Source organism: Staurois parvus, unplaced genomic scaffold, assembly GCF_062004578.1.
Source record: "Staurois parvus isolate SC_StPar_1 unplaced genomic scaffold, SC_StPar_1.0 ptg000249l, whole genome shotgun sequence".
Taxonomy (NCBI): domain Eukaryota; kingdom Metazoa; phylum Chordata; class Amphibia; order Anura; family Ranidae; genus Staurois; species Staurois parvus.
The window spans coordinates 2241785-2267475 of record NW_028318045.1 but is presented as its reverse complement, the minus strand read 5'-3'; the positions used below and the strand labels follow the sequence as shown (position 1 = coordinate 2267475).

Genomic DNA, 25691 nt, shown 5'->3' with positions numbered 1-25691 from the left:
TGAAATTTACAAGTTTTATTGAATACATTTCTGGCATGTCACAATATGCAGCAATAGTTTAATTTTTAAAAAAAATATGTCCACATTTTATAATTACAAATATGTCTTTGAGCTCCAGTCCAGGGGCTTTGTATAAACTGAGATGATGTCACCAGTCTGCTGCAGGGAGGGGACAGCTTTTTCTCAAGCTTCATGTATACTAGCATTTTTTATAAGCCCAAAAAATGTTAGAAAAAAAAGCTGTATGCAAAACGCTAATAATAGCATATTTGCACTGGCTTGTAGTAGCATTTTAATAGCTTTTTGGAGTGTTTAGGAGCTTTTAGGAGTATTATTAATTTATGAGTGTTTTTACAGTACATGTAGAAAAAAAAGCTAGAAAAAAGCTGTTAGAGGCATTTTAGTAGTGTTCAGCGGGGTTTCTGCCGGAAAAAGGTTCCCAAAAACACTACAAAAACTATTTTTTTCTGCTCCTAAATGCTAAAGCTTGAAAAACGCTACTAGCCTAAAATAGTGTGCATGGGCACATAGGATACCACTATTTAGCTTCTAGAAGTTTAAAGCAGAAATCCGGGCAAACATATTTTTGAACCGTGTAGTGGGGCTGTGCCCGCACTGCATGGACTAACTGCTTGTTTTTGTCTAGGGGTGATAACAGTGATTATATACTGTACTTAGCAAATTCACCGATCCTCGGAGCTCAAGATTGGTCCCTGCCACTTCTGCCCCCTGCACGCTAGCGGTCTTGTGAATGGACTGGTCCTGACGTCATCACGCCCAGAGACCAGCTCCAGGCGAGGACGGCAGGAACAGTCCACCGCTGGGCATGGAGGATCAGAGGGCAGGGTAAGTAGAGCTCTTCCCTAAACCCCTGGACAAAATTAGCAGTTTAAATAAAAAATTTACATGGAGTTCTGCTTTAAAAAAAAAAATGCTACTGTGCATGGAGCCTCAGTCTCCTCTCCCTAAAATACAACATTGTATCTTTGTAGAAATCCTCAAGATAAGAGCCTACAGCAGGGGTCGATCTGTGTCATACAATTTTTAAACACAGACAAAAACTGCACAGTTGAAAGCGGAGGGGTTAGAACATCTGTCAGGTTTTTATTACTGTGTGTCTTCTTTTCCCAGTGACACCCGCACCCTCTCATTTCTTGTCTTGGTGTCAATAGAACAGGAAGTGCGATCTCCAAAGTGGCTACAGCAAGACAAACTTGAAAACGGTCTGACTGCTGCCTACTCCATCAAATACTAAATACATTTTGGCTGGAAATAGACTTTCAGCCCAAAAGCATCAGAGAGGTCCTAATTCATCAAACTGCAATATCACATACAAAGTGCTAAACAGTTCTTAAAGGGGTTCTAAAGGCAGAAGGTTTTTACCTTAATGCACCCTTAATGCACACAGCATGGTTCTCTGCTATTAGCTGTGGGCGTGAAGCCTTATTTAAAGCAATGGGAACCTGACAGCCCCTGCAGCTATTCGTGGCTATTCACATGTAATCGCTTACACAGTGATTACCTGCAGATGATCAGCTCTGGATGCAGACTGTCTGCTTGCAATAGGAGTTTCAATGGGAAACCTGCTGTACCTCCTGCGGGTAAACGCAAACTGCTCCATTCACCAGAGTGAAATGAGCCTTGGATGCCTTAGAAGCTGTTACAGCTTGATGAACCAGTTTCTCTATACATTTTCCATAAAGCCTTTTGGTGGAAGTGAAATACCAAACACAATTTGGTATTACACAGTAGTGGGAAAGGCTACATTAAGCAGTTGGTGTATATCAGTTTTTACTAGCAGAATTTTAATTGTTTGAGACTTAGATAAATACTTGGTCATTGTCATCCAAATGAGAATTAAAATGCAAACTCAATAAAGGAGAATATATTCAAGCATTGTGTCCACAGTGTTAATCTTTGAGGCCCACCAGCAGATGGGATAACGACGGTTCTGCCTCGCGTTCATCTTGAAAATCTCTCTCTAGAAAGCTTTTTTGTTAAACCATCCAACCAATGGACTTTCTACTGCATGGCCCCGTATCCCATTTTCTATCTCCCAACCACATCAATCCTTAGAGCCAAGCACTCGACTACTCTTCCAAAGTGGTCCCAAGTCTCAGAGTTAAATGGACTTCAGAAACATCTGCTCACTCTCTCCATTTTCCTCTACAAATTGCCCGCTTGCCTATAAATAAATGATAAGGTAATTTAATCATGTGTGTTCTTGGTTACGGCACTGTTTGCGTCTCAGAAAATTTTAAACAACAGATGAATGGCTTTTGGTGCCGGAGCCGGGCTTGTTGTCCTCTAGAGGGGAGCAATTAAAGTCTTGTTGTTAGTTACAGATATATTCATCCACCAAGCAAAGTGCTGGTCCCATCTGCTCAATCTACGATTTTAGTTTTCTCCTGCAACAGGAGCATGGATGAGATGCCGATACGACAACCTGGTGGACAATCAACTTTTATGATAGTAGTAACGTTCCTGATTTATATTGGAGCTGCCAGGCTGATGTTCTAGCGGAGTCTCTGGAGATATAGAGTGTAGCAAGGAAAAGGTCTTATCTTGTCTGGTAAAGGCCTTGTTTGAAGTCAAGGTCATCAAACCAGGGATTATAATCGAGGTTGGATACCTTTGAAAAGGTAAGTAGTAGGTTGGCTGCAACTCAATACCTGGTGTCCTCTGCAGGCTGTAGTTCTGTGGGTTAAAAGGAATAATTTCATGGAAGGAATGTATCATATTTTAAAGGTAAATACTATTTTTAATCCATTTGTCAAAATATATGTTTACTTTTTTGGCCTATAAGCTTTGTATTAAAGTAGAGCTAAAGGCAACATTTTTAAAACATTTTTGCATAGAGTAAGAGAGAGTTATAAACCCTGCCAGTTTTTTTGCCATCTATATCCCCATTTGATAGATTTCCCTTCACTTCCTGTCACATAGCCAAAACAGGAAATGAGAAGAAATCCCACCAAGATGAGGAAATCCCGTGTTGTCACCAGGATCAGCAGAACTAGTGTCCCCATTGGAATATTTCCCCTCTGTCCCTAGTCTGGTGACAACCCAAAATTTGGGATTTTCTTACACTTTCACCTTCGCCAATAACAGGGCAACTATAGAGGGTAAATCATCCCTGTGGGAACACAGACAGCAGTTAAAATCTGACAGGAGTTCTAATCCCTCTCCTCTCCAAAAAAATTACCTTTAGTTATATTTTAAATAATCAACTGCTGGTTTCCGTTTACAAGAAAAAAATGCAGTTTACAGTTCCCAAGCCATCCATCTGTGTGCTCTGCCCCATAACCACTTACCATTATATCTGTGGTTGGTGCAGGAACCATGTCTGCTGCGGTTAGGTGTTGGAGGCCTCCAAAATTACCTAGTTTTTCATATTTTCTCCACTTCGCTCGGCGATTTTGAAACCAAATCTTGAATTTTAAGAAGATTGAAAGGAGCACAATTAGTCAGTGTGATTAGAAAAATATTACTGTATATCAGAAAGTCTTCCATTTTAAAGGAGGAACCTGTTTTAAAGGCTTTTAGAATAGCAACCAAGATTTTTCACTTATAATCCTCTTCTTTCAGATAATTCCTTGCGCAACACTGCGGACTGGAGGAGGGAGGTGCAGCAATGGTGAGCTAATCACCCACTACTGCAATGTACAATGCTGCTAATCTAATGCTGGGAGCTGGCTGACAGGAGGAGAAATCAAAGTAAGGAGACTAAGGACCTTTTTTATTGTGCTGCTGTTCATTTATTGTCCAATCAGCAACCTAGGGTGAATCAGTGACCAAACCGAAGTGCTCTACTGTGATGGAGAATTGTGAGATTATTATTCCTATTATGCAGTATGGCAGGGAAATGTGAATCATGATACTAGCTAAACAGAACTGAAAAAATGTTGTCAGATAATACTAATCACATATACAGTGTAATGTATGTGTGTGTTAGCCCACATAGTATAAATTAACTACCGTATTTTTCGCACCATAAGACGCACTTTTTCCCCCCAAAAAAGGGGGGAAAATGTCAGTGCGTCTTATGGAGCAAATATGGAGCGGCCGGTCCGGTATTTCCACTGCCGCCGTGTCAGAATACCGGGCCGGCCGCTCAGCTCTACAGCGGGACCTTATAGAGATGACTGCTGACCTTTGGGGAGGGGGGGAGCGGGTACCTGAATTTGACAGATACCCGCTCCCACTTCCGTGGAGTTGTTCTTTCATCTTACCCGTTCCTCTATCTTCCCGGCTTCTGTAGTGTGGGCATGACAGCCGGGTGCGCATGCGCAGGAAGCGGTGCTTTTTGTGAATGGTAAGGCGGCACCTGGGACACATGACAGATCCCAGAAGCCGCCGGACCAATCACAAAGCGCAAGTGCTTCTCGCTCATGCGCACTGGGCACCCGGCTGTCATGCCGAGCACCATTACAGAAGCCGGGAAGACAGTGCGCGGCTGGATAGAGGAACAGGTAAGATGAAAGAACAACTCCGCGGAAGTGGGAGCGGGTATCTGTCAAATTCAGGTACCCGCTCCCCCCCTCCCCCCCTCCCCAAAGGTCAGCAGTCATCCCCTGTACTATCCACAGTCTCTGGTCATCCCTGTGCTGTCCGCAGTCTCTGGTCATCCCTTTGCTGTCCGCAGTCTCTGGTCATCCCCTGTACTGTGTCCGCAGTCTCTGGTCATCCCTGTACTGTGTCCGCAGTCTCTGGTCATCCCCTGCACTGTGTCTGCAGTCTCTGGTCATCTCCTGCACTGTGTCCGCAGTCTCTGGTCATCTCCTGCACTGTGTCCGCAGTCTCTGGTCATCTCCTGTACTATGTCCGTAGTCTCTGGTCATCTCCTGTACTGTGTCCGCAGTCTCTGGTCATCTCCTGTACTGTGTCCGCAGTCTCTGGTCATCCCCTGAACTGTGTCCGCAGTCTCTGGTCATCTCCTGTACTGTGTCCGCAGTCTCTGGTCATCTCCTGTACTATGTCTGCAGTCCATTAGTTCAGAATTTTTTTTCCTGTTTTCTGCCTCTAAAACCTAGGTGCTTCTTATGGAGCGAAAAATACGGTAATTACATTCCAGCTGCATCAAAACAAATGGTGCTCAGATTAGTCTTTTTTTTTTTTTTTAGAAAGCAGCCACAGCTTGAATAGCAGCCACAGCCTTTCCCCTGCCAGCATGCTGAAGAAAGGACCCTTGTCACTGTGTGGAAACAGTAGTTTCTCTACCAAAATTTGACACTCCCTATGCTGACTCAGAGCTAAAGTTCTCTAATCAGCAGGGAAAATGAGCTTTGTTGTTTGCAGTGCTTAAAGTGGTTACAAATCCTTAAATATACTCAGTATAGTGACTATCCTTGGTTGTACCTATTTATCTGCAGTCATCTCTTCTCTACATCCATTTATAGTCCAGAATTTACACTGCTTGGCTTCCAGAGGCAGGGGGATGGGATATTTAATGTTACACACTGCACAACTCAGAAAGCAGAACTGAGTGTAATCTTAGATTTGATTATGGGGAATGGACACACTCCCCTTTACACAGTGTCATATGGAAACATACACAGCTGAGGCTGTCAATCACAGGCTGTGTGCTGGAGCCCCCCTTTCCCATCCTCTGGGTTCTGCATACCCTGTCAAAATGACTCCTACAGATAGCAGAGAAACAAGACTACAGACAGAGATCACAAACAGTGGTTTGGATTGAGGCAATTACACACTATAGAAAAATATGCTTTCTTCATTTTTCATGCCACTGTATCTGGTCTCCCACAGTACACAGAACATGGAAATGCAATTATTTTAGTAAATACAGACTGCTAAATACCTTTTCTCATCAGCAGTTAGAGCAGTCTTGTGACTTCTATCAGTGTTCAGCAGAGCACTGGTTAAAGCTTGTAGGAGGAGTTTTCTTTCTGCTCTATGAGGATGCAGAACCCCTGTCTTCTGTCTGGACAGTGCTGATTGGCCCTGTGCTGATCACATGTACTCTTTCAAGGAAAAAAAAAAACCTCTCTTGCAATACACACCAAACTGAGCATGTACAGAGTGTCTCCACAGGATGTGTCTTATTAGGAGATAAAAGGGTGACACTGGAAAAAAGGGAGGATCAGAGAAGGCAGGATCAAACACTGTTTTTACACAATGCAGAGGATTAACCCCTTAGGTTCCACAGTGAGTATAACAAGCATGCTTTACTGCATATACAGACTGATTTTACTGTTGTGGGTTTAGTAACACTTTAAGGTCTGACTCATTAAGGTGGTGTCAGAGCTCTGCAGAGAGACCACTGCTTCCACAACACAATAAGAGTTTCTCTCGGCAGCATGCTGTCAGGCCACAAGCTTTTCTGCTTAAGCTGCGGCTGTTTAACTGCCTCCCACTCTCCATATAAGGGAATGACGGGCACAAGGCGGTTCTCTTGTTCTGGGAGGATGTCACTCTAACCGCGCATGCGCGGATCTGGGAATGGCGATCGGTGGTGCTCTGTTTCCCTCGGACACAGCGGATCACCGATCAACAGAAAGAGCCGAAGATGTCGGCTCGGTCATGTGATCAGCTGTGTCCAATCACAGCTGATCACATGTAAATAGGGATATGCCGGTTATCGGCATTTCTCTCCTCACGAGCTGTCACACTGACAGCTTGACAGGAGAGCCGGTAATCGGCATTCCTCGGAGGGGACATGTACACTGATCATCAGGGGACTGATGATCAGTGTGCCCTGATAATCAGTTTAGCCCCAGCAGTGCCACTTGTCAGTGCCCAGCAATTCCAGCTGTCAGTGCTCATCAATGCCACCTGCCAGTGCCCATCAGTGCCACATATCAGTGCCTACCAGTGCACATATCAGTGCCCATCTGAGCTGCCTTTCAGTGCCACCTATCAGTGCCAGTCAGTGCCACCTATCAATGCCAGTCAGTGCCACCTATCAGTGCTGCCAATCAGTGCCACCTATCAGTGTCAGTCAGTGCCGCCTATCAGTGCCACTTATCAGTGCCCGTAAATGCTGCCTATCAGTGCCGCCTAACAGTGCCAGTCAGTGCCACCTATCATTGCCAGTCAGTTCCGCCTATCAGTGGCACCTACAAGTGACACCTATCAGTGCCATATATGAGTTCTGCCTTTCAGTGCCCATCAGTGATGCCTGTCAATGCCCATCAGTGCCACCTACTAGTGCCTCCTTATCAGTGCCCATCCGTGCCACCTATCAGTGCCCATCAGTGCAGCCTATCAGTGCCCATCAGTGCAGCCTCATTATCGCACATCAGTGAAGGAGAAAAATAACTTATTTACCAAATTTTATAACAAAAACTAAGAAAAAACTTTTTTTAAAAAAAATTTTCAGTTGTTTTTGGTTTGTTTAGCAAAAAATAAAAAACCTAGAGGTGATTAAATACCACCAAAAGAAAGCTTTATCTATCTCAAAAAAATTATAAAAATGTCATATGGGTACAGTGTTGCATGACAGCGCAATTGTCATTCAAAGTGCGACAGCACTGAAAGCTGAAAACTGACCTGGGCAGGAAGGGGGTATAAGTGCCCTGTAGGCAAGTGGTTAAATTGTTTCCCTGAATTCAGTCTTACAACAAATTCAAAATCATCACACCAGTCATGCCATTCATCATGACAATAATAAATGCCCTTCAAGTGGCTGTACTGTTCAAAAGAGAAAAAAATGGGTTTGTTTTTTTAAAGACTTAAAGACAATCACAGAAAATAATTGAGAAATTTACAAAGGAATTGGCCCTGGAATTTCAAATCAATCAATGTAATGAATCATTAATCCTGTCTCATATCACTCATAGAGATTTTTTTATTAGATTTGGTGGATGTTGAACTTAATTTATTGCCTTCATGTCTACACTTCAGTGAAATATTTACGCAGGGGCACTGTGACTTTCAATGGAGAGTTCTGGTGCTGTGCCATTTTGATAAAGAAATAAGTGAGAGAGAGACATACTGAGGATACCTTTCTGTTAAATAATATCAAGGATAAATATATATATAAACCTGCGCTAATAAGAACCACAATAGATCAATAATTAAAAATGAGGTGTAAAACATATAGCAGCTGAACACAAAAACCCTGATACTAGACAATCAACAATAAATACATGGAAGTGCAGCACTTAAAAAGTTACAAATAATCATAAGAAAACAGCGAAAATGTGTCAAAAAATATTTGATCCAAACATAAAAGAAAGGTCCCAGAGGCTGTGATGAAACAAAAGAAAACCAAGGACAGTTGTCGTGCCCCTGATGACGTTACCTGAGACGAAACGCATAGGGTGGAGCCACACGCACACACTACTGCGCATGCGCCAACGGCCAGCGGGCATTTTGGAAATTGGAAAATTTGGATTTTTTGCCAATCAATGCCTAATGATGTTTGCTTACATGTGAGTGCAACCATACTTTAAATAAATGTTGTTATTATGGTTTTACACTATGTATCCTAGATCGTAAGCTCGAAAGAGCAGGGCCCTCAATCCCCTCATGTTTTGCATTGTATTGGTATTGTTCTGTCACATGTTCTGTCCCCCTTTGTAATGTACAGCGCTGAGCGAACTATTGGCACTTTATAAATACTGTATAATAATAATAATAATAATGTGGTGTGTTTTTTCTTTGCATGTTTTCCACTAGGAGTCCAAGCCTTATCCTGAATGGTTTAGCAACCCTAATTCAAGTCTATTGTTTGGAAGATCCTTATCTGCTGTTTTGGTGATCTGGAGGAGGATTCCAGTGACTGGCTTTCTGGATTGTTTAACAAAGCGTGATTGACCACTCTTAACAGGGGGTCATGCCTTTCTGGTAAGCCTTCTGTAATAGTGGTTGGTGACAGGACAACTGTCCTTGGTTTTCTTTGTTTCATCACAGCCTCTGGGACTTTTCTTTTCTCTTATTTTTGGATGGACTATTTTGTTGACACATTTTTTACTGTTTTTGTATGATTATTTGGTAAATAATATTGAAAGGAGCAGAATTGGAATGGGAAAGATCAGGAAGTCATATTTTGAAGGGCTTATTTAGGGTCCTACAGTCCAACTTGTTACCTGAAGGTCACATGTAGTACTTTGATACTTGTCATGTGGCCCTCGGACCCTAGCAGGTGTATAGTTGGAGCGGGAACATTGATTTGCAAAGAGGAATTAGCAGTGATCTCGGTCTCTTCAGTCCATTCACATTTTGTGATGTAATTGAGATCACATTGCAATCGCAGCACAACGTGCTCTGTGCAATAAACATAGTCCACAAAGAAAGCATGCTCTTCCAAGGATCACCTGAGAGACTGGTAACTGGTTTTCTGGCCCAAATTCCTTGAAATGTAGCAATAATCCTCTGCTACAATAAGCCGGCTACTCGGTAACATCCATTGGAAAAATTCTTTATTGGCTACATAACAGGATACAGTAAAAACATGCCAACGCTTATCGACTGAAGCCTTACTCGTAGCATGCTATAAGTAAGGCTCCAGCTGAAACACGTTGGCGGCATGTTTTTACTGTATCCTGTTATGTAGCCAATAAAAATTTTTTCCAATGGATGTTACTGAGTAGCCGGCTTATTGTATCAGAGAACATGCTTCATGTGTTTAGGTGCTATTATCCTCAAATAGCAACCCAAACGGAATATGATTCTGTTGCATTTGTCACCTTCACAAATCATGTGAAGACTGGAAAAAAGGAGCAGGAGCTGTCGCGAACGTGCGCGCCAGAGGCAGGCACGGCCCTCCATTTTGTTAAGAGTTCTCCATGTTCTCCCCTCATTCTCCCCCCCCCCTCTCTGAGAGGCACAGTGACATTTAGTCAGTGTGTGTGTGTGCTAGGAGTGTCACAGGAGGCCAGAGCCCAGCAGGGGGAGCTATAAAATCCCCAAGGGAGCTGGGGCCTAGCTGACCAAAGAACCTGTGCAACTTAACACCTCAAAAAACGATAACTCAGCCTTCCCAGGTGTTCAAAAGACATTCCAAGGAAGCACGACCAGATAACCCTTTTAAAAATCCATTTTTCCCCTATGTCTCATATCTTGGATTATGAGAGACTTACATAAAAACCAGGCATATCGTCAGATTGGCCAAGAAGAGACGAACAGTTTGATAGGTCACTCTCCTTGTCTCGAATACATAGGAAAGCAGAAAAGTAGATCTCGTGAACCATTCAGTGTAGAATTTCATAATTTATAACTAATCAATCCTCAGACGTGTCTGCATAATCTACCCACGGGTGGAGTTTCACTTGTGCATATGAAGAGTTATGAGCCAAAATATGAAGTACACGAGATTTTGGCTCTAGTTTAGGTCTATGCCCAGACCTTCCCGCCCTAAACGGGGTATTGGTCCTTGACTTCAGAGACACCCCCTGCTGGGGAACTACAAATTGGGTTGTCAGGCCTAAGAAGAGTTAAGTTGAAGAAGTCTCCCATTTTAACATCAGAACCACCTGGGGAGACCCGTACCCTTTCGCTCTGAAACTTGATCTGCAAACCCAAGGCTGATTGGCAAGCACTTTAACCCTTTAACCTCCTTCTGTTACCTCTTTGCTGTGCTGTTGTTCTCTGTATATTTATATATACAATGGTTACATCTTTTTTCTGTAAATATTTTTATTGCACCCTTTTTGACCTTTTAGTAATAGATCTTTCCTTCTCAAAGTGGTGAACTGTTTCTATAGCTCTTAATTGCAATTTACGAATTCCTGCCTCTAAAAAGAGTGCTACTGTGTTTGTTTAACCCTCTGTATAACCGGCCTGCGGTGACCGTGATATACAGACGATTATCTCAACCATTATAGTGTTATAGCTGATAATGCCGAGTTTCCTCTTTCTCTGTACAAAAAGGAGGTGGTGGCAGTGTGAAGGGTTAATTGCGTAATTAACCTGAGCCAGTAACAATCACTCAGGCTGCCGGTACATAGATTGTGGTCCAATTAGCTGGAAAATCATTGTGCAGGGTGCAGCTGGGTGTGGCATTGTTACGCACGTGACATCGTTTTAGATTGGCTAGTCCTTCGGTCACGAGTTTGGTGAGAAGGGCTGGGGTCTGATGCCGCGTTCGTCACATATTGGTGACAGCGATTGTGGGATCGTCACATATTGGTGGCAGCGATCTTGCGTCCATCACAGGAGCTTCTTTTTGGGTCCAAATGCGTATAGGGCAGCCCTTTAAGTGAACAGTATGCCCTATGCTACATGCAGAATCACGTGAAAATCGCATGTCAAAATTGCATAGCAATTTTTGTTCTTACTATGCCATAATATGAACAGAGCTTTTCTTTATTTTGTAGTACATCTTCAGTCTCTAGCCAATGGCCTGATTCACAGGGGCAGAATAAAAACAACACTTTTAGAAGCATATTCCATTTTTCTTTTTTTTAAGCCTCTGAACGCAGCTGTATACAATGGTGTATTTAGGTTTTGTGCTGCCCTAGGCAACACAAAAATTGGCTCCCCCCATTGACCAACACCCTAGCCCCCACCCAAGAGAGCCTTCCACTACCACTGCCCCCCATACACTGGCAAACCTCACCCCCACCCCGACAAGAGATAAGACACGCACCTTCACAGCTCCAGACATCCCCGGGAACAACAGTCAGGCTCTGCATACACCATGAAACAGCCCGCAGCCTCTCTCAGATCCCACCTGGTCCCCGTGCTGCGTGTGTCCATTCTTCCTTTTCTTCTGTTGGGGGACAGCGCTGCCCCCTTGAAAAATGCTGCCCTAGGCAAATGCCTTGTTTGCCTTGTGGTAAATACACCGCTGGCTGTATATTAGCCAATGTGTACATGCGCATTGTGCCATTTAGATTTGCAATACAGAGCACTGTTTACAGGCATAAACAAAATGCTCCAAGCCTGCATTAGGAGAGAAGTGTACTGGCATAATTTTGCATATGCACACATAAACACGTGCGTAATTTCAGTCTACTGACTAGAACAAATGAATATTCTAGCCACTAGGATGAAATTACGCACATATGTCTTATGCACATGAACATGTGTAAATACATACCAGACTGAGTATTTTTTTACACTTTTTTTTCAACTCCTGGCATGTCCCCAGTCTCTGACCATCATTTTTACTAGTATATTTGCAGTCTTGACACCCCTTTCCAACATTACATACTGTACTGTATACTAAGCATTATGTGCAGACCTTTTGTGATGTAGGAAGCCGCAGTTGAGGGCACTTACAATTGCCCCAGGACACGCTATTCATTAGCACAGATTTCTGCTCAGTCACTAACATTTGGCAATATATGTTATTGCATGCAATAAGTGTTCACTGTTACATTCGTCATATTTATCAAAGGATGAATGTTACCTTCCCTGCACATTCACCTGACATTCACTGAACACATTTACATTTGCAATCCAGGCAATTAAACAAATGCACTTCACATTTGTATTATTTAATACATATATATATATATATATATATATATATATATAAAATGTATTTTTCGCTCCATAAGATGCACCTGACCATAAAACGCGCCAAGGTTTTAGAGGGGGAAAACAAGAAAAAAAATATTCTGAACCAATGGACTGCAGACATAGTACAGGAAATGACCAGAGACTACAGACTCAGTACAGGAGATGACCAGAGACTGCAAACACAGTACAGGAGATCACCAGAGACTGCGTACACAATACAGGAGATGACCAGAGACTGCGGACAAAGTACAGGAGATGACCAGAGACTGCGGACAAAGTACAGGAGATGACCAGAGACTGCGGACACAGTACAGATGACCAGAGACTGTGGACATAGCACAGGAGATGACCAGAGACTGCGGACAGTATAGGGGATGGCCAGAGACTGTGGACATAGCACAGGAGATGACCAGAGACTGTGGACATAGTACAGGAAATGACCAGAGACTGCGGACACAGTACAGGAGATGACCAGAGACTGCGGACACAGTACAGGGGATGACCAGAGACTGCGGACACAGTGCAGGGGATGACCAGAGACTGCGGACACAGTACAGGAGATAACCAGAGACTGCGGACATAGTACAGGGGATGACCAGAGACTGCGGACACAGTGCAGGGGATGACCAGAGACTGCGGACACAGTACAAGAGATGACCAGAGACTGCAGACAGTGCAGGGGATGACCAAGAGACTGTGGACCTTTGGGGAAGGAGGGGGAGCGGGTTGCTGAATTTGACAGGTACCCGCTCCCACTTCCGCGGAGTTGTCCTCCCTTTAGTGTGGGCACCCGGCTGTGACAGAATGCAGAATTGCCTATATTGTAAAATCACTATGGAGGTACAGTATATGTGATTTCTGGTACATTGCTGTTCATTCTGAATTACATTCTAATGCAGCTGAAGAAACTCACCTGCTCTTCAGTGCACTACAATGCAAGCGCATTTAGACTTATTAAGTGCATACTTAAAGTGAATGCATGAAAAACGTGCCCGAAGGTGTGAATACAGCCTTTTACATTAAAATTGGACTCAATATTTTAACTCCACAGTTCATAGTATATCCACTGCTGGCAAAAAGAAAAAAAAAAAGGATTTGTACCCCTAGACCGCACCTGCACTCTGGTTTCTGGAAGTTTAATCTTTGCGGCCAGCTTGTCCCTCATCTGGACATCGGGATAATGTGTCAAATGGAAAATCCTCTCCAGTTCTTGCACTTGATCCATGCTGAAAGTAGTTCTGACCCGTTTTTTGTTCTTACAGATATCTGCAAGAAAAGACACATATAAGACATATTTACATTGATGTTGATCCATTATATGGTGGGTTTTTTTGTGTTCACTCACACTTGGATGTTTTTCTTGAACATTTTTGCTTAGCTTTTATGTTGTTTGTCATTGTGTTGATATATACCATAAATTGTAAGTTTTGATTTCAATGCCTGCATTTATATGCTCTTTAATGTGTGCCTTTTAATTTATTTAAGATGAAAGGGACCCTTTCAATTTTATAAAGACCACGACTAAGGAGAGGTTCACACCTATGCAGTTTGCGTTTGATCCTTTTCTGCAGTGCTTTTTGCAGTGCGTTTTTGCACACAGCAAATATGCACTATATGCTTTTCTGCAGCGTCTCCATTGAAGTCTACAGAACCAAAAATGCAACTTTTTGCATTTAAAAAAGTCCCTGACCCTCTCCAAAAAATGCACCGGGTGAAAATGTGGATACAGTCATGGCCGAAATTGTTGGCACCCTTGATATTTCTCCAGGAAATCATGTATTTCTCACGAAACGTATTGCATTAACACATGTTTTGCTATACACATGTTTATTCCCTTTGTGTGTATTGGGACAAAACAAAAAAAGGGAGGAAAGAAAGCAAATTCGACATAATGTCACACAAACCTCCAAAAATGGGCTGGACAAAAGTATTGGCACCCTTTCACAACTGCGGATAAATAAGAATGTTACAAGCATGTGATGCTCCTGTAAACTCACCTGGGGCAAGTAACAGGTGTGGGCAATATAGAAATCACACCTGAAAGCAGATAAAAAGGAGAGACGTTCACTTAACCTTTGCATTGTGTGTCTGTCTGTGCCACACTAAGCATGGACAACAGAAAGAGGAGACGAGAACTGTCTGAGGACCTGAGAACCAAAATTGTGGCAAAATATCAACAATCTCAAGGTTACAAGTCCATCTCCAGAGAACTAGATTTGCCTTTGTCCACAGTGCGCAACATTATCAAGAAGTTTGCAACCCATGGCACTGTAGCTAATCTCCCTGGTCGTGGACGGATGAGGAAAATTGATGAAAGATTGCAACGCAGAATAGTCCGGATGGTGGATAAGCAGCCCCAAACATGTTCCAAAGACATTCAAGCTGTCCTGCAGGCTCAGGGAGCATCAGTGTCAGCGCGAACTATCCGTCGACATTTAAATGAAATGAAACGCTATGGCAGGAGACCCAGGAGGACCCCACTGCTGACACAGAGACATAAAAAAGCAAGACTACAGTTTGCCAAAATGTACTTGAGTAAGCCAAAAGCCTTCTGGGAAAACGTCTTGTGGACAGATGAGACCAAGATAGAGCTTTTCGGTAAAGCACATCATTCTACTGTTTACCGAAAACGGAATGAGGCCTACAAAGAACAAAACACAGTACCTACGGTAAAATATGGTGGAGGTTCAATGATGTTTTGGGGTTGTTTTGCTGCCTCTGGCACTGGGTGCCTTGACTGTGTGCAAGGCATCATGAAATCTGAGGATTACCAAAGGATTTTGGGTCGCACTGTAGGGCCCAGTGTCAGAAAGCTGGGTTTGCGTCCAAGATCCTGGGTCTTCCAGCAGGACAATGACCCCAAACATACGTCAAAAAGCACTCAGAAATGGATGGCAAAGAAGCGCTGGAGAGTTCTGAAGTGGCCAGCAATGAGCCCAGATCTAAATCCCATTGAACACCTGTGGAGAGATCTTAAAATTGCTGTTGGGAAAAGGTGTCCTTCCAATAAGAGAGACCTGGAGCTGTTTGCAAAGGAAGAGTGGTCCAAAATTCCGGGTGAGAGGTGTCAGAAGCTTATTGATGGTTATAGGAAGCGACTGATTTCAGTTATGTTTTCCAAAGGGTGTGCAACCAAATATTAAGTTAAGGGTGCCAATACTTTTGTCCAGCCCATTTTTGGGGTTTTGTGTGACATTATGTCATATTTGCTTTTCTGCCTCTGTTTTATATTTGTTCCAATACATACAAAGGGAATAAACATGTGTATAGCAAAACATGTGTTAATGCAATACCTTTTTTGTGTGAAATACTTGATTTTCAGGAAAAATATCAAGGGTGCCAACAATTTCGGCCATGACTGTATGTGAATGTGTCTCATAAGAAATCAAGTTAAATGTTAGATTGTAAGCTCCTAGGATCAGGGTCCTCCTAACCCTCTTGTATTGAACTGTATTGTTGCTGTATTGTCTCCCGTTATATTGTAAAGTGCTGAGCAAACTGTTGTATAAATCCTGTATAATATTAATAATAAATGGACTGCTGTGCGTTTCTGCTAAGCGCAAAATGCTGCGGAAAATACTTAGGTGCGAACCTAGCCTAAAAGTTGTACAATAGGGTGTACACTCATCAGGTGGCCTGTGTTGTCTACCTTCCCTCCAATCAAATGCTGTAGCCTCCATGAGGCTGTATATAATTCAGCACCTCTGGGAGGATCAGGTGGCTGTATCCTCCACTGATTACCATGGTTCAATGTTCTGTTCTCTATGACAGAGCAGTGATGTAGGGATTAGAGGACTGAACTCCAATGCCCAACACAGCCACCCACACAAGCTGAAATGTTGAATGCTGAAGGGTTCATTCACACGTGTGGATAACATACCTATTATTATTATTATTATACAGTATTTATAAAGTGCCAACAGTTCGCTCAGCGCTGTACATTACAATGGGAGACAGAACATGCAACAGTACGATAACAATACAATGCAAAACATGAGGGGATCGAGGGCCCTGCTCTTTCGAGCTTACAATCTAGGAGGGAGGGGATAGTGGTACAGGAGGAAGTGGCTGTGGGGGATGGAATGGTAGGAGGAGTGGAGGAGGTCGGCAATTAGCAGGGGGTAGGGTAGGCTTCCCTGAAAAGGTGGGTTTTCAGGGTGCGCCTAAAGGAGAGGAGAGTAGGTGATAGTCTGATGGATTGGGGTAGAGAGTTCCAGAGGATTGGAGACATCCTGGAGAAATCCTGGAGGCGGGCATGGGGGGAGGAGACCAGGGAACTAGAGAGAAGGAGGTCTTGTGAGGAGCGGAGAGTGCGTGTTGGGTGGTATTTAGATACTAGGTCGGTGATGTAGTTTGGGGCAGTATGATGGACAGCTTTGTACGTCAGTGTTAGGATTTTGAATTTGATCCGTTGGGCAATCGGAAGCCAGTGGAGGGATTGGCAGAGGGGGGTGGCGGAAACGGAGCTGTTGGTAAGGTGGATGAGTCTGGCTGCCGTATTCAGGATCGACTGAAGCGGGGATAACCAGCGGCGAGGCAGGCCAGTGAGGAGGGAGTTGCAGTAATCGAGTCGTGATATGATGAGGGAGTGGATGAGCTGCTTAGTGGTTTCTGGGGTTAGGAACGTGTGTATTTTGGCGATGTTGCGGAGGTGGAGTCTGCATGAATTTGTTAGTGATTGGACTTGGGGCTGGAAGGACAGATTGGAATCAAGTATGACCCCAAGTACTCTGGCTTGTGGGGCGGGCCTGATGGTGGCATTGTTGGACCTGATGGAGAAGTCAGTAGGGGGTGGTGTGCGGGCTGGGGGGAAGACGAGGAGCTCGGTTTTGGAGAGGTTCAGTTTAAGGAAGTGGAGCGACATCCAGTCTGATATGTCGTTCAGTAGGCTTGTGATTCGGGCGAAGACTGAGGGGGTGAGGGGTGGAGAGATAGATTTGCGTGTCGTCGGCATAGAGGTGATAGTTGAAGCCGTGAGAGTGTATCAGTTGGCCAAGGGAGGAGGTGTAGATGGAGAGGAGAAGGGGCCCAAGGACAGAGCCTTGAGGGACCCCAACAGAGAGGGGGAGTGATGGGGAGGTGGTAGCGTTGTAGGTAACGCTGAAGGAGCGTTGTGATAGGTAGGATGAGAGCCAGGAGAGAGCAGAGTCTCTGAGGCCAACAGTTACAGTTATCTGCAATTTATTGCTTTTCAGAGAGCATTTGATATGTGGTGAGGAGGTGATTTGTTGCCTCCTTATCAATTGCTTTAATCCTTTAATATGTTGCACCACCGCACCAAAACTGCATACATTTTACATGGATCCAGGGAGGTTGCATCACAACCCCAATCAATTGAATGGGTTATGTTCGTTGATGGTACTGCAGGCTGAAGGCAACATGCCGTTTAATTCTTCCAATGGTATGTGTATAGCCCTGAGTGGCTGAATTGGTTAGGTGGTAGTCAGAGGGTCTGTAAAACTCTGGCTCAGTAGCCTCATTTTACCACTCCCTGACTGCTTGTGTAAGAGAACCCCTACTGAGACAGCAGTGCTGGAAAGGAGGAAAAGTAGAAGACACCCACTTCTATGGAGTATATATGCTCTTCTGTTGCAGGGAACTTCATTCTCAATCTTTGTAAAACTTGACAAGGTTGCTTTAGAGCAAATCTGTTGTTACATACCAAAATTGTAAGCTCTAACTGTAACGCTTATCTATCCCACAACTGTGCCATGGATCTTCTCCTTAGCATCCAACACTCTTTTTAGAGTATTGGACACCTAATCCCTCACAGAATGTTGTGCTTTCACCCACCAGACACTCCCTCACTATAGGACACAGTAATGATGCAGCAGCCTACGGGTAAAACTACAGAGCACATCAAGGAGACCAGGCAAAACTATCAAATTTGACATCTAGCAGCGGCACCACACCTCTGAAAGAGAATGCAGCCAGATAAATACAGCAGAGGGTTGGAAGGAGGAGGAGTAACTGCTCTGACTCATTCAGCTTGAGCTTTTGAGCTCTGTGCCCAATAGACTTTTGTTCAGGTGCCCAGTTAAGAATAGTCTGATAAACAAGAAAATTCAATATAGAATTGCACTAAATTGGGATATACAATGTAGTTTCATTACATCATGTCGTAGAGATACACATAAAATGGAAAGATTTTAATACTGTTCACATAGAAATAGAAATGTCCTGACAAGTACAATAATGACAATTAAGATCCTTCAGGAGAGTGAGGATCAGTGGCAGGATAGATTGAGGCACTCTGTCTTGCACAAGGGTTCTTAGCGTGGCTGTTGAGCTAAGCAGATCATTATATGTTATAATGAGGCGATTTAAGGGAGTGGATGACTGTGAGCTGCACATCAGAAAACAGAGCTCCTGTTGTAGAGGCACTATCAGGAACATTGTTACATTTCTAAAAGACCCAGGGCACCTCTGGGCACTTAGATTTCTTGCCCCCTTTTTGTATTCATTCTATAATCTTCTCTCTCTATGTTTCATTTCTGCCTTTCTTCCCTCTGGCCTATTTTCCCTTTCCTATTACAGTTTTCATGACAATAGGTCTTTGGCCCTTCACTGACATTGGTGTGAAGTCAAGGAAACCAGACTCAGATTGTCTCTGGGACTGAAAGAGAAAAGAAATCCAAAAGTTTGAGCTGTCAAACGAAAAGGAATAGAGGGGGAAATCTTCCAATGGGGACACCTCTTGCAGTGACAACTAACAAACAACTTCCTTCACTTTTGCTGCCATGAAGGTCCTTATTCAGGCACTTCCTGTTATAAGTGACAACACTCTTCCCATGTCCATGGTATAGTTCTGCATTCTCACCCTGTCACACAGGTTCATACAAGTGGTTGTTTCTACAGGTATGGTTCACTGTTGTCACCATCAGAAAACCCGCTCTGAGAAATGTCATGCAGCCATCATTGGAGTGCATGTAGACAGGAAGTGACTGAATAGAGGCTAGAGGAGATTCGCAACACTGAGATGCAACAAATGATCAAAAATGGGTAAATCAGTACTACAAATAAAAAAGCAATTGCTAAAGGAGAAGTCTCACTAGCTTAAAAAAAAAAATTCTCGTCTATGGATTCATTTAGAATTGCCGTCCTTGCTTCTTCAAAGTGATGCTGAATGATTGTGGAGATAATCCCTTACTTGGTTCACCCCAGCCTTTCAGCTCCTCCCCTGCCAGAAGCCCGATTTGTGGAAAATTCTATTTTGAGCACTGACATCATCCACACTTGTTATATGCAGAGGAATGACTGTTGCACCACTACAGTAAGTTTCAATGAAGACATGGGGGAGAGCACTGACATCCCCTTCTCCCTACATATGGAGCTCAGGCACAGATCCCTGGATTCTGCCCCTACCCGTGCGTGCATGTGAATATTTACTAGAAAGCTGTTCAGACATGATGATCCCTCCTTGTGCTTGTGTTGTGACAGCACTGGCCTTGAGAGCAGAGTGGTCGGACAGCGAGGGGGGTGGGGGGGGGGTGGGGGGTGTTAGGGATGTGCACTGTCCATCACACTGACTTTGGTTATACTGTACTTTGTGCCATGGGGAGACAAAATAAAGAAAACGTGTGGTGAGATTTCTTCTTTAGGTCTCCTGCATATGTACATTTGGAGGCATAGGCAGGCCAGGCATAAAAATCCCTGCATTTTCCAATTGCTGGGTAGCCGCAGCCCCAAAGAGGCAAATGGCTTTAGGCGCTTGTACTCCTATAAACACCAATGCTTTTTTTCATAGATGTTTACCTATGCATTTGACATATTCCCTAAATGTGACACTTCTGTGTTTGGGAATATGTCATACATATGTGCACAAATGGGCAGGCCGTAAGCCCAAGGTACCTAGTCAGGGAGAGATCACACACCATCTTATGAATTGCCCTGTACTATTATTTACAGGTTAGAGGTAATGAGTGTTGACAATTCTTGAAAGCACATATATAAGGCAATGTAACCAATCTTTGGCCTGTATTACTGTAGGACGATGAAGAAATTAGTGAGTGCTCAAGATTGAGATGGAATCAGCAGCAAATGCACTAAAAAGGAACCCAAAAAAACCTTCAATAACATAAATGATCAATAAGTGCAGCGCTATAGCGTTAACGATGTGCCAAATATAAAATGAATTATATGCAAAACCAATATAACTGTGTATAGTCCTTTGTATAGACACTAAGCACTGTAGATAAAGTGCAACTGTAAAGTCAATACATGCAAAATAAATAAAAGTTCATGTGTTGGTGAAAATCTGACATCAATCAGATAATGGTGCTACGTGAAGATCCTGTGGCCAGGTGATTTCAAATGAATTCCATGTGATAATAATCCTTGCAGCAAAGTGCAGGGGATATGATAAAAATGCGCACTCATCAGATGCGAATAACAAATACGCAATTTGTATAAGTGGTATAATCTGCCAGTGGTCCCCTTTAAGGTGGATCAGATGTGCAGGCTGGAAAGAATCTCCCTCCTAAATTGGTCACTGACTGAGACCCTGTCTGTAGTCCGACAAACCACTGAAGGAGTGCACATGGCAAACTGACAACTTTGCTGCTGTATTCAAGGCAGCTGTTTAGCGCTGTCAGCCTGAAACAGGAAGTGCTGTTACTGGCAGGATCTCCAGGCTCTGTACCGAGCTGAAAATTTTCAGGATCCCATTTGGAGGATGGCTGCAGGGCAGCCCCAGATCCAGAGGATGGAGATTCTTTCCAGGCTGCACATCTGATCCACCTTAAAGGGGACCTCTGGCAGATTATACCACTTATACAAATTGCGTATTTATCATGCGCATCTGATGAGGCTAGTAGAGATCAATGCTATTACCCTAATCAATGTGTCCACTACAGACTGCTGAGGTCTGAGGGCCCCATATCATATACCAAAGGACCGCATGCAGCCCTTGGACCATGGGTTGGCCACAAGGACTATAGGCACCTGTATACACAACCTGCAGCTGCCTGGCTGCAGGAAAATGCTGGGACATTTATGCCAGACCCTGCCTGCTCCTGCTAATGTCCATGTTTATGAGATGTTAATGATACACAGGGGTTGATTTACTAAAACTGGAGAGTGCAAAATCTGTTGCAGCTGTACATGGTAGCCAATCAGCTTCTAACTTCAGCCTGTTCAATTGAGCTTTGACAAAAAGAAAACTGGAAGCTGATTGGTTTCTATACAGAGCTGCTCCAGATTTTACACTCTCCAGTTTTAGTAAATCAGCCTAACAGTACTTTAGCAAACTAAATGTCATTCAGTTAAGGCTTACATCTACTGTAAATTTTATGTGTCACCACTTAAAAAGGTCGAAAACCACCAGAGCACTTACTGAAATTATATGAGAGTGTATTTCTTAACCACTTCCTGTCCGGACACTTTTACCCCCTTCCTGTCCAGGGCAATTTTCAGCTTTCAGCGCTAGCACACTTTGAATGACAATTGCGCGGTCATGCAACACTGTACCCATATGAATTTTTTACAATTTTTTTGAGACAGATAAAGCTTTATTTTTTGTGGTATTTATTCACTGCTGGGATTTTTATTTTTTTTGCTATGTAAATGAAAATGTCCCAAAATTTTGAAAAAAAGTGTTTTTCTTATACAATTTTGCAAATAAATAATCGTTACCTTTTTAGTAAAAATAAAAATAAGCCAAATTAGTTTATAACCAAAAATTATAATTTTTAAACTTTTTTTTACATTTTTATTTTATTTTTTTATATTATTATTTATGTTTTTTTTTTTTTACATACTGTCACCCTAGCAGTACAGTGTTACCATGGTGATACTGTACTACTTGTGGGGGGTGATGAAGATTTTTTTTTTTTTTCTTTTTTACAGTGATTGCTTTTACACCCATATAGGATGTAAAAGCAATCATTTCTCCTTCTCTCTGTCTGCATTCTTGCAGCCATTGAGAAATACTGTGATTGGTCACAGCTTGTCACATGGTACAAGGCTGTTATGAACGTGTGACCTCTGTGATCATTCACAGATTTCACACGTAGTAAGCAATGATGTAATAAGTGACATCTTGCTTACTACTTTGCATGTGATCACTGATTGGCCAGTCAGTGATCACATGATCGGGATCCCATCCGACGATCGGTGTTTCACTGTTCACACAGCGGGCACCGGATCGCGGTGCTGCGTGCTCACAGCTAGAAATGGCGGGTGCCGTTTATGAGCGGCAACCCGCCCCTGGAGTGCCACCGTCCGGCCGTTTATAAACAGCAGGCGGACGGCAAGTGGTTAATAAATCTCTGTGCATTGCTTCTAAAAGCTGAAGTCTCCTGAGTCCCCCTCTCTTCATATCAGCAAGATTCATCCTTTGCCTTTTCTGACTCCAAGGTTTCCAAATGACATTTCATTGTGTAGTAGCTGTATGGAATATTCTATAAACGACCCAGAGTGCTATCCTCTACAATGAAGTCGCATCAACCCAGGTTGCACGGCATGAACGTGAGACGTGTCACGTGAAATCTCAGTGGGAATTCGTGCACTGAAGCCAATAATTGAAAGAAAATTTGAAGACATTATTTTTCAAGCGGGAAAGTGTAAGCCTAAACTCTGAATGTGACATTTTAATAACGCCACTTCTTGCATAAGCGTGGATGTAATACTTACCAGGCTTGCAAAAAAAAATTGAATTTTCTTTTCGAAACGTACCAATAGAATGTGTAACACAACAGAAAAAGCCACAATTGAAGCTCAATGTTGCGGCTCAAACCATTTCTAATTAAAACCATACCGAATTGTTTGCCAGTGAACACAAAATAGTGTAGAACCTGTTACAGGTGACATATCAGGAAAATGGAATTTTTAAAATATGTCTTAGGAAATTAAAACAGTATTGCGTTTTAGAAGTGGTTTTACAAAACCGTGCACAAGTATATAATAATAACTATTATATTTATAGCATTTATTATAATAACAAGTTAAATATTAAAATGCTAAAATTAGAAATTATGTTTTTTATTTATCGTTGTCATATTTATTGCAATTATTTTTGTCATATGTAGTGAAACAGATTAAATATTGTTATAAAGTTTATGTGTTTTTTTTATAGAACAAGCTTGCTAAAATCTTGATAAAAAATTATCATTAACAAGCTATCCTTTGTCTAGGCTCAGATGATGTCATCAATCTGCTGCAGAGAGGAGAAGGCATTTTCGCAATCTCCTCTCTCCCAGTGATCAGATTCCAACATTGTAACGCTGTTCCAAATCACATATTGAGAGACTGCAACAGGGGCTTACACAGCCCAGAACTGCACATGCACCAGGGTTTACAGGATTGTGTCATCTCCAAGCCAACATCTAATTCCAGGAATTAGATGGTGACCTTGGATGGAGCCTTAACAAATTAGTATTGGATTTTTTTTAGGGTGCAATATTAGAGGAAACTTAAAGCATACTTACAGGGGGGGCTGTTTCCTTCGGTATCGCTGATCTCCCCTTCCTCATGTGAGTCTGAAACAGAATTGCTTCTTGCTTTATCCAAGTCTGACTTCAGAGGCTTTAAATCCATTTTCAAGCTTCTTGACCATGACCTGGGGCAATTGTCACTCTTCAGACCCATTCCTTTATCTGCGTTTGAATCCTGCTGGGGTAGCGCACTTAAAATGCAGCCTAAAATAAGACAATGCGTTCAAGCTTTCTGATGTCAAAATTGACTCAATAATGCAATCTCATAATACCAAGGGGTCTATTCATTAATATCTTTGTCCAAGATTCACATCTTAGAGGTCTATTCATCAATATTTTGATTCAAGATTCACACAAGATTCACCAATTTTTCCACATAAGATTTAGTTAAAAAAAATTGGTGAATCTTGGGTAAATGTAAACCTCTAAGATGTCTATTTAGCAGGTACAAGTTGTCTCTGTACTTTCTACTGTCTTTCATAGGAAACAAGGCCTGGCAGATACACGTTGCTTCTCTTGATTCCAGCCAACGCTCTCCCATTGCTCACACTGGAGCTGATTAACGTGAAGTATATTTCTAAATAACAATAATAAGAAAAAACTGACAAAGCTGACAAAAAAGTGCTTCTGCTGCACTGAAATCCCAAACAGTGTTGTCAGCCCATCCCAGCTCTCTTCTGTTGTACTACATAACACCTTCCCCTCCACCTACCTCCATGGTGGGAAGGAGGTTGGGATTCTGTAGTCCAACAGAAAAGAACTGTTTGGGATTTGAACGCAGCAGAGGTAGAGTTGTCTCTGTGACAACTGCTCTCATCATTTTACACTTGGGTGCACAAGGACAGGAAGTGAGGGAAAATCTTCCCAATGGGGTCACAGACAGAGAAATAAAAACTTGATAAATATTTAAACTTTTCTCCACTCTATTCAAAACTTTTTGGCAAGACTTTAATAAGAACTTTTAGGGACACAAACTCTATATTTTCATCCTCGCCGTTATTCTGTACTATGCCTGGAAACATTACCCTTTCCGTAATACAGAATCCTTAATGAATTATACATTAATGTTAATATTTGCAACTTGATGCACTTATGTAAAGTACAGCATTGTAGGTTTTTTTTGCCTGAAAAAATTCATAAGGGATATTGCCAGACAAATGAATCATTTAATAAGATGTAATAAAGACTACACTACATTACGAATAAAATTTAACGCCAGTTTAAGTGACTTGCCGAGTGGAAATGAAAATCTGATGTTTGCCCTCCGAAGTTTTAAATGAAGTCGGCATAAAAGTTTGTTAAAGGCCAACTAGCATGACAAATGACATTGCACAATATAATCCGGAGCCTTCCGGGAGCTAAATGTTGTTGCGGTGATTCCAAAAGGCTGACATTTTCTTTTGTGAAGTGGAGAGGACGAGAACATTTCCTAGCAGTTTGAGAAGAGAAACATGATTCCGGGGAGAAAAAGAGAGGAGAACCTTTAGTGGTAGATTGACAAAGGTTGTTATAAGTGGAAATGTGTGTTATGTTTAATGAAGAATTCCATGTATGGATATTTTATACGTGGTTACATTGGTCCAGATTGGACCAATGTAACTATGTATATACAGCACCTTACCTGTCCAATGCCCCGGGACATCAGTCAGAAATCAGTGTTGTAGACACCAGTGATCTTTACTTCCAGTTCCTGTGTTGAGCTGCCCACCTGATGCATTCTGAACACAGGAGGTTGGCTGCTGGGCACAGGCACCATTCAGAGAATGCTTTTGTTTTCTAAATGAATGAAAAGTGGTCTCTGATTGGACAAAATGGAAAGTATGACATCACTGC

General features: G+C 42.6%; 1 protein-coding gene across 1 annotated transcript; it reads right to left on the bottom strand.

Moving 5' to 3' along the window:
• On the bottom strand, positions 1-24032 carry ISX (intestine specific homeobox). The gene is made up of 4 exons (XM_089680650.1): positions 23853-24032; positions 13541-13692; positions 3312-3428; positions 1-2697 (listed from the first exon to the last, which is right to left on the bottom strand). The coding sequence occupies exons 1-4, from the start codon at positions 24010-24012 to the stop codon at positions 2458-2460; spliced, it is 669 nt and encodes a 222-aa protein (XP_089536776.1). The 5' UTR covers positions 24013-24032; the 3' UTR covers positions 1-2457.
• Positions 24033-25691: the final 1659 nt, after the last annotated feature.

Excerpts from the sequence above, each read along its gene's own strand:
- ISX (XM_089680650.1), bottom strand. The coding sequence starts at position 24,012 with ATGGGTCTGAAGAGTGACAATTGCCCCAGGTCATGGTCAAGAAGCTTG. Across the intron at positions 13,693-23,852 it reads CGAAGGAAACAGCCCCCCCT|ATATCTGTAAGAACAAAAAA; the intron begins GTAAGTATGCTT and ends CTTTTCTTGCAG. Across the intron at positions 3,429-13,540 it reads TTCCAGAAACCAGAGTGCAG|ATTTGGTTTCAAAATCGCCG; the intron begins GTGCGGTCTAGG and ends TTAAAATTCAAG.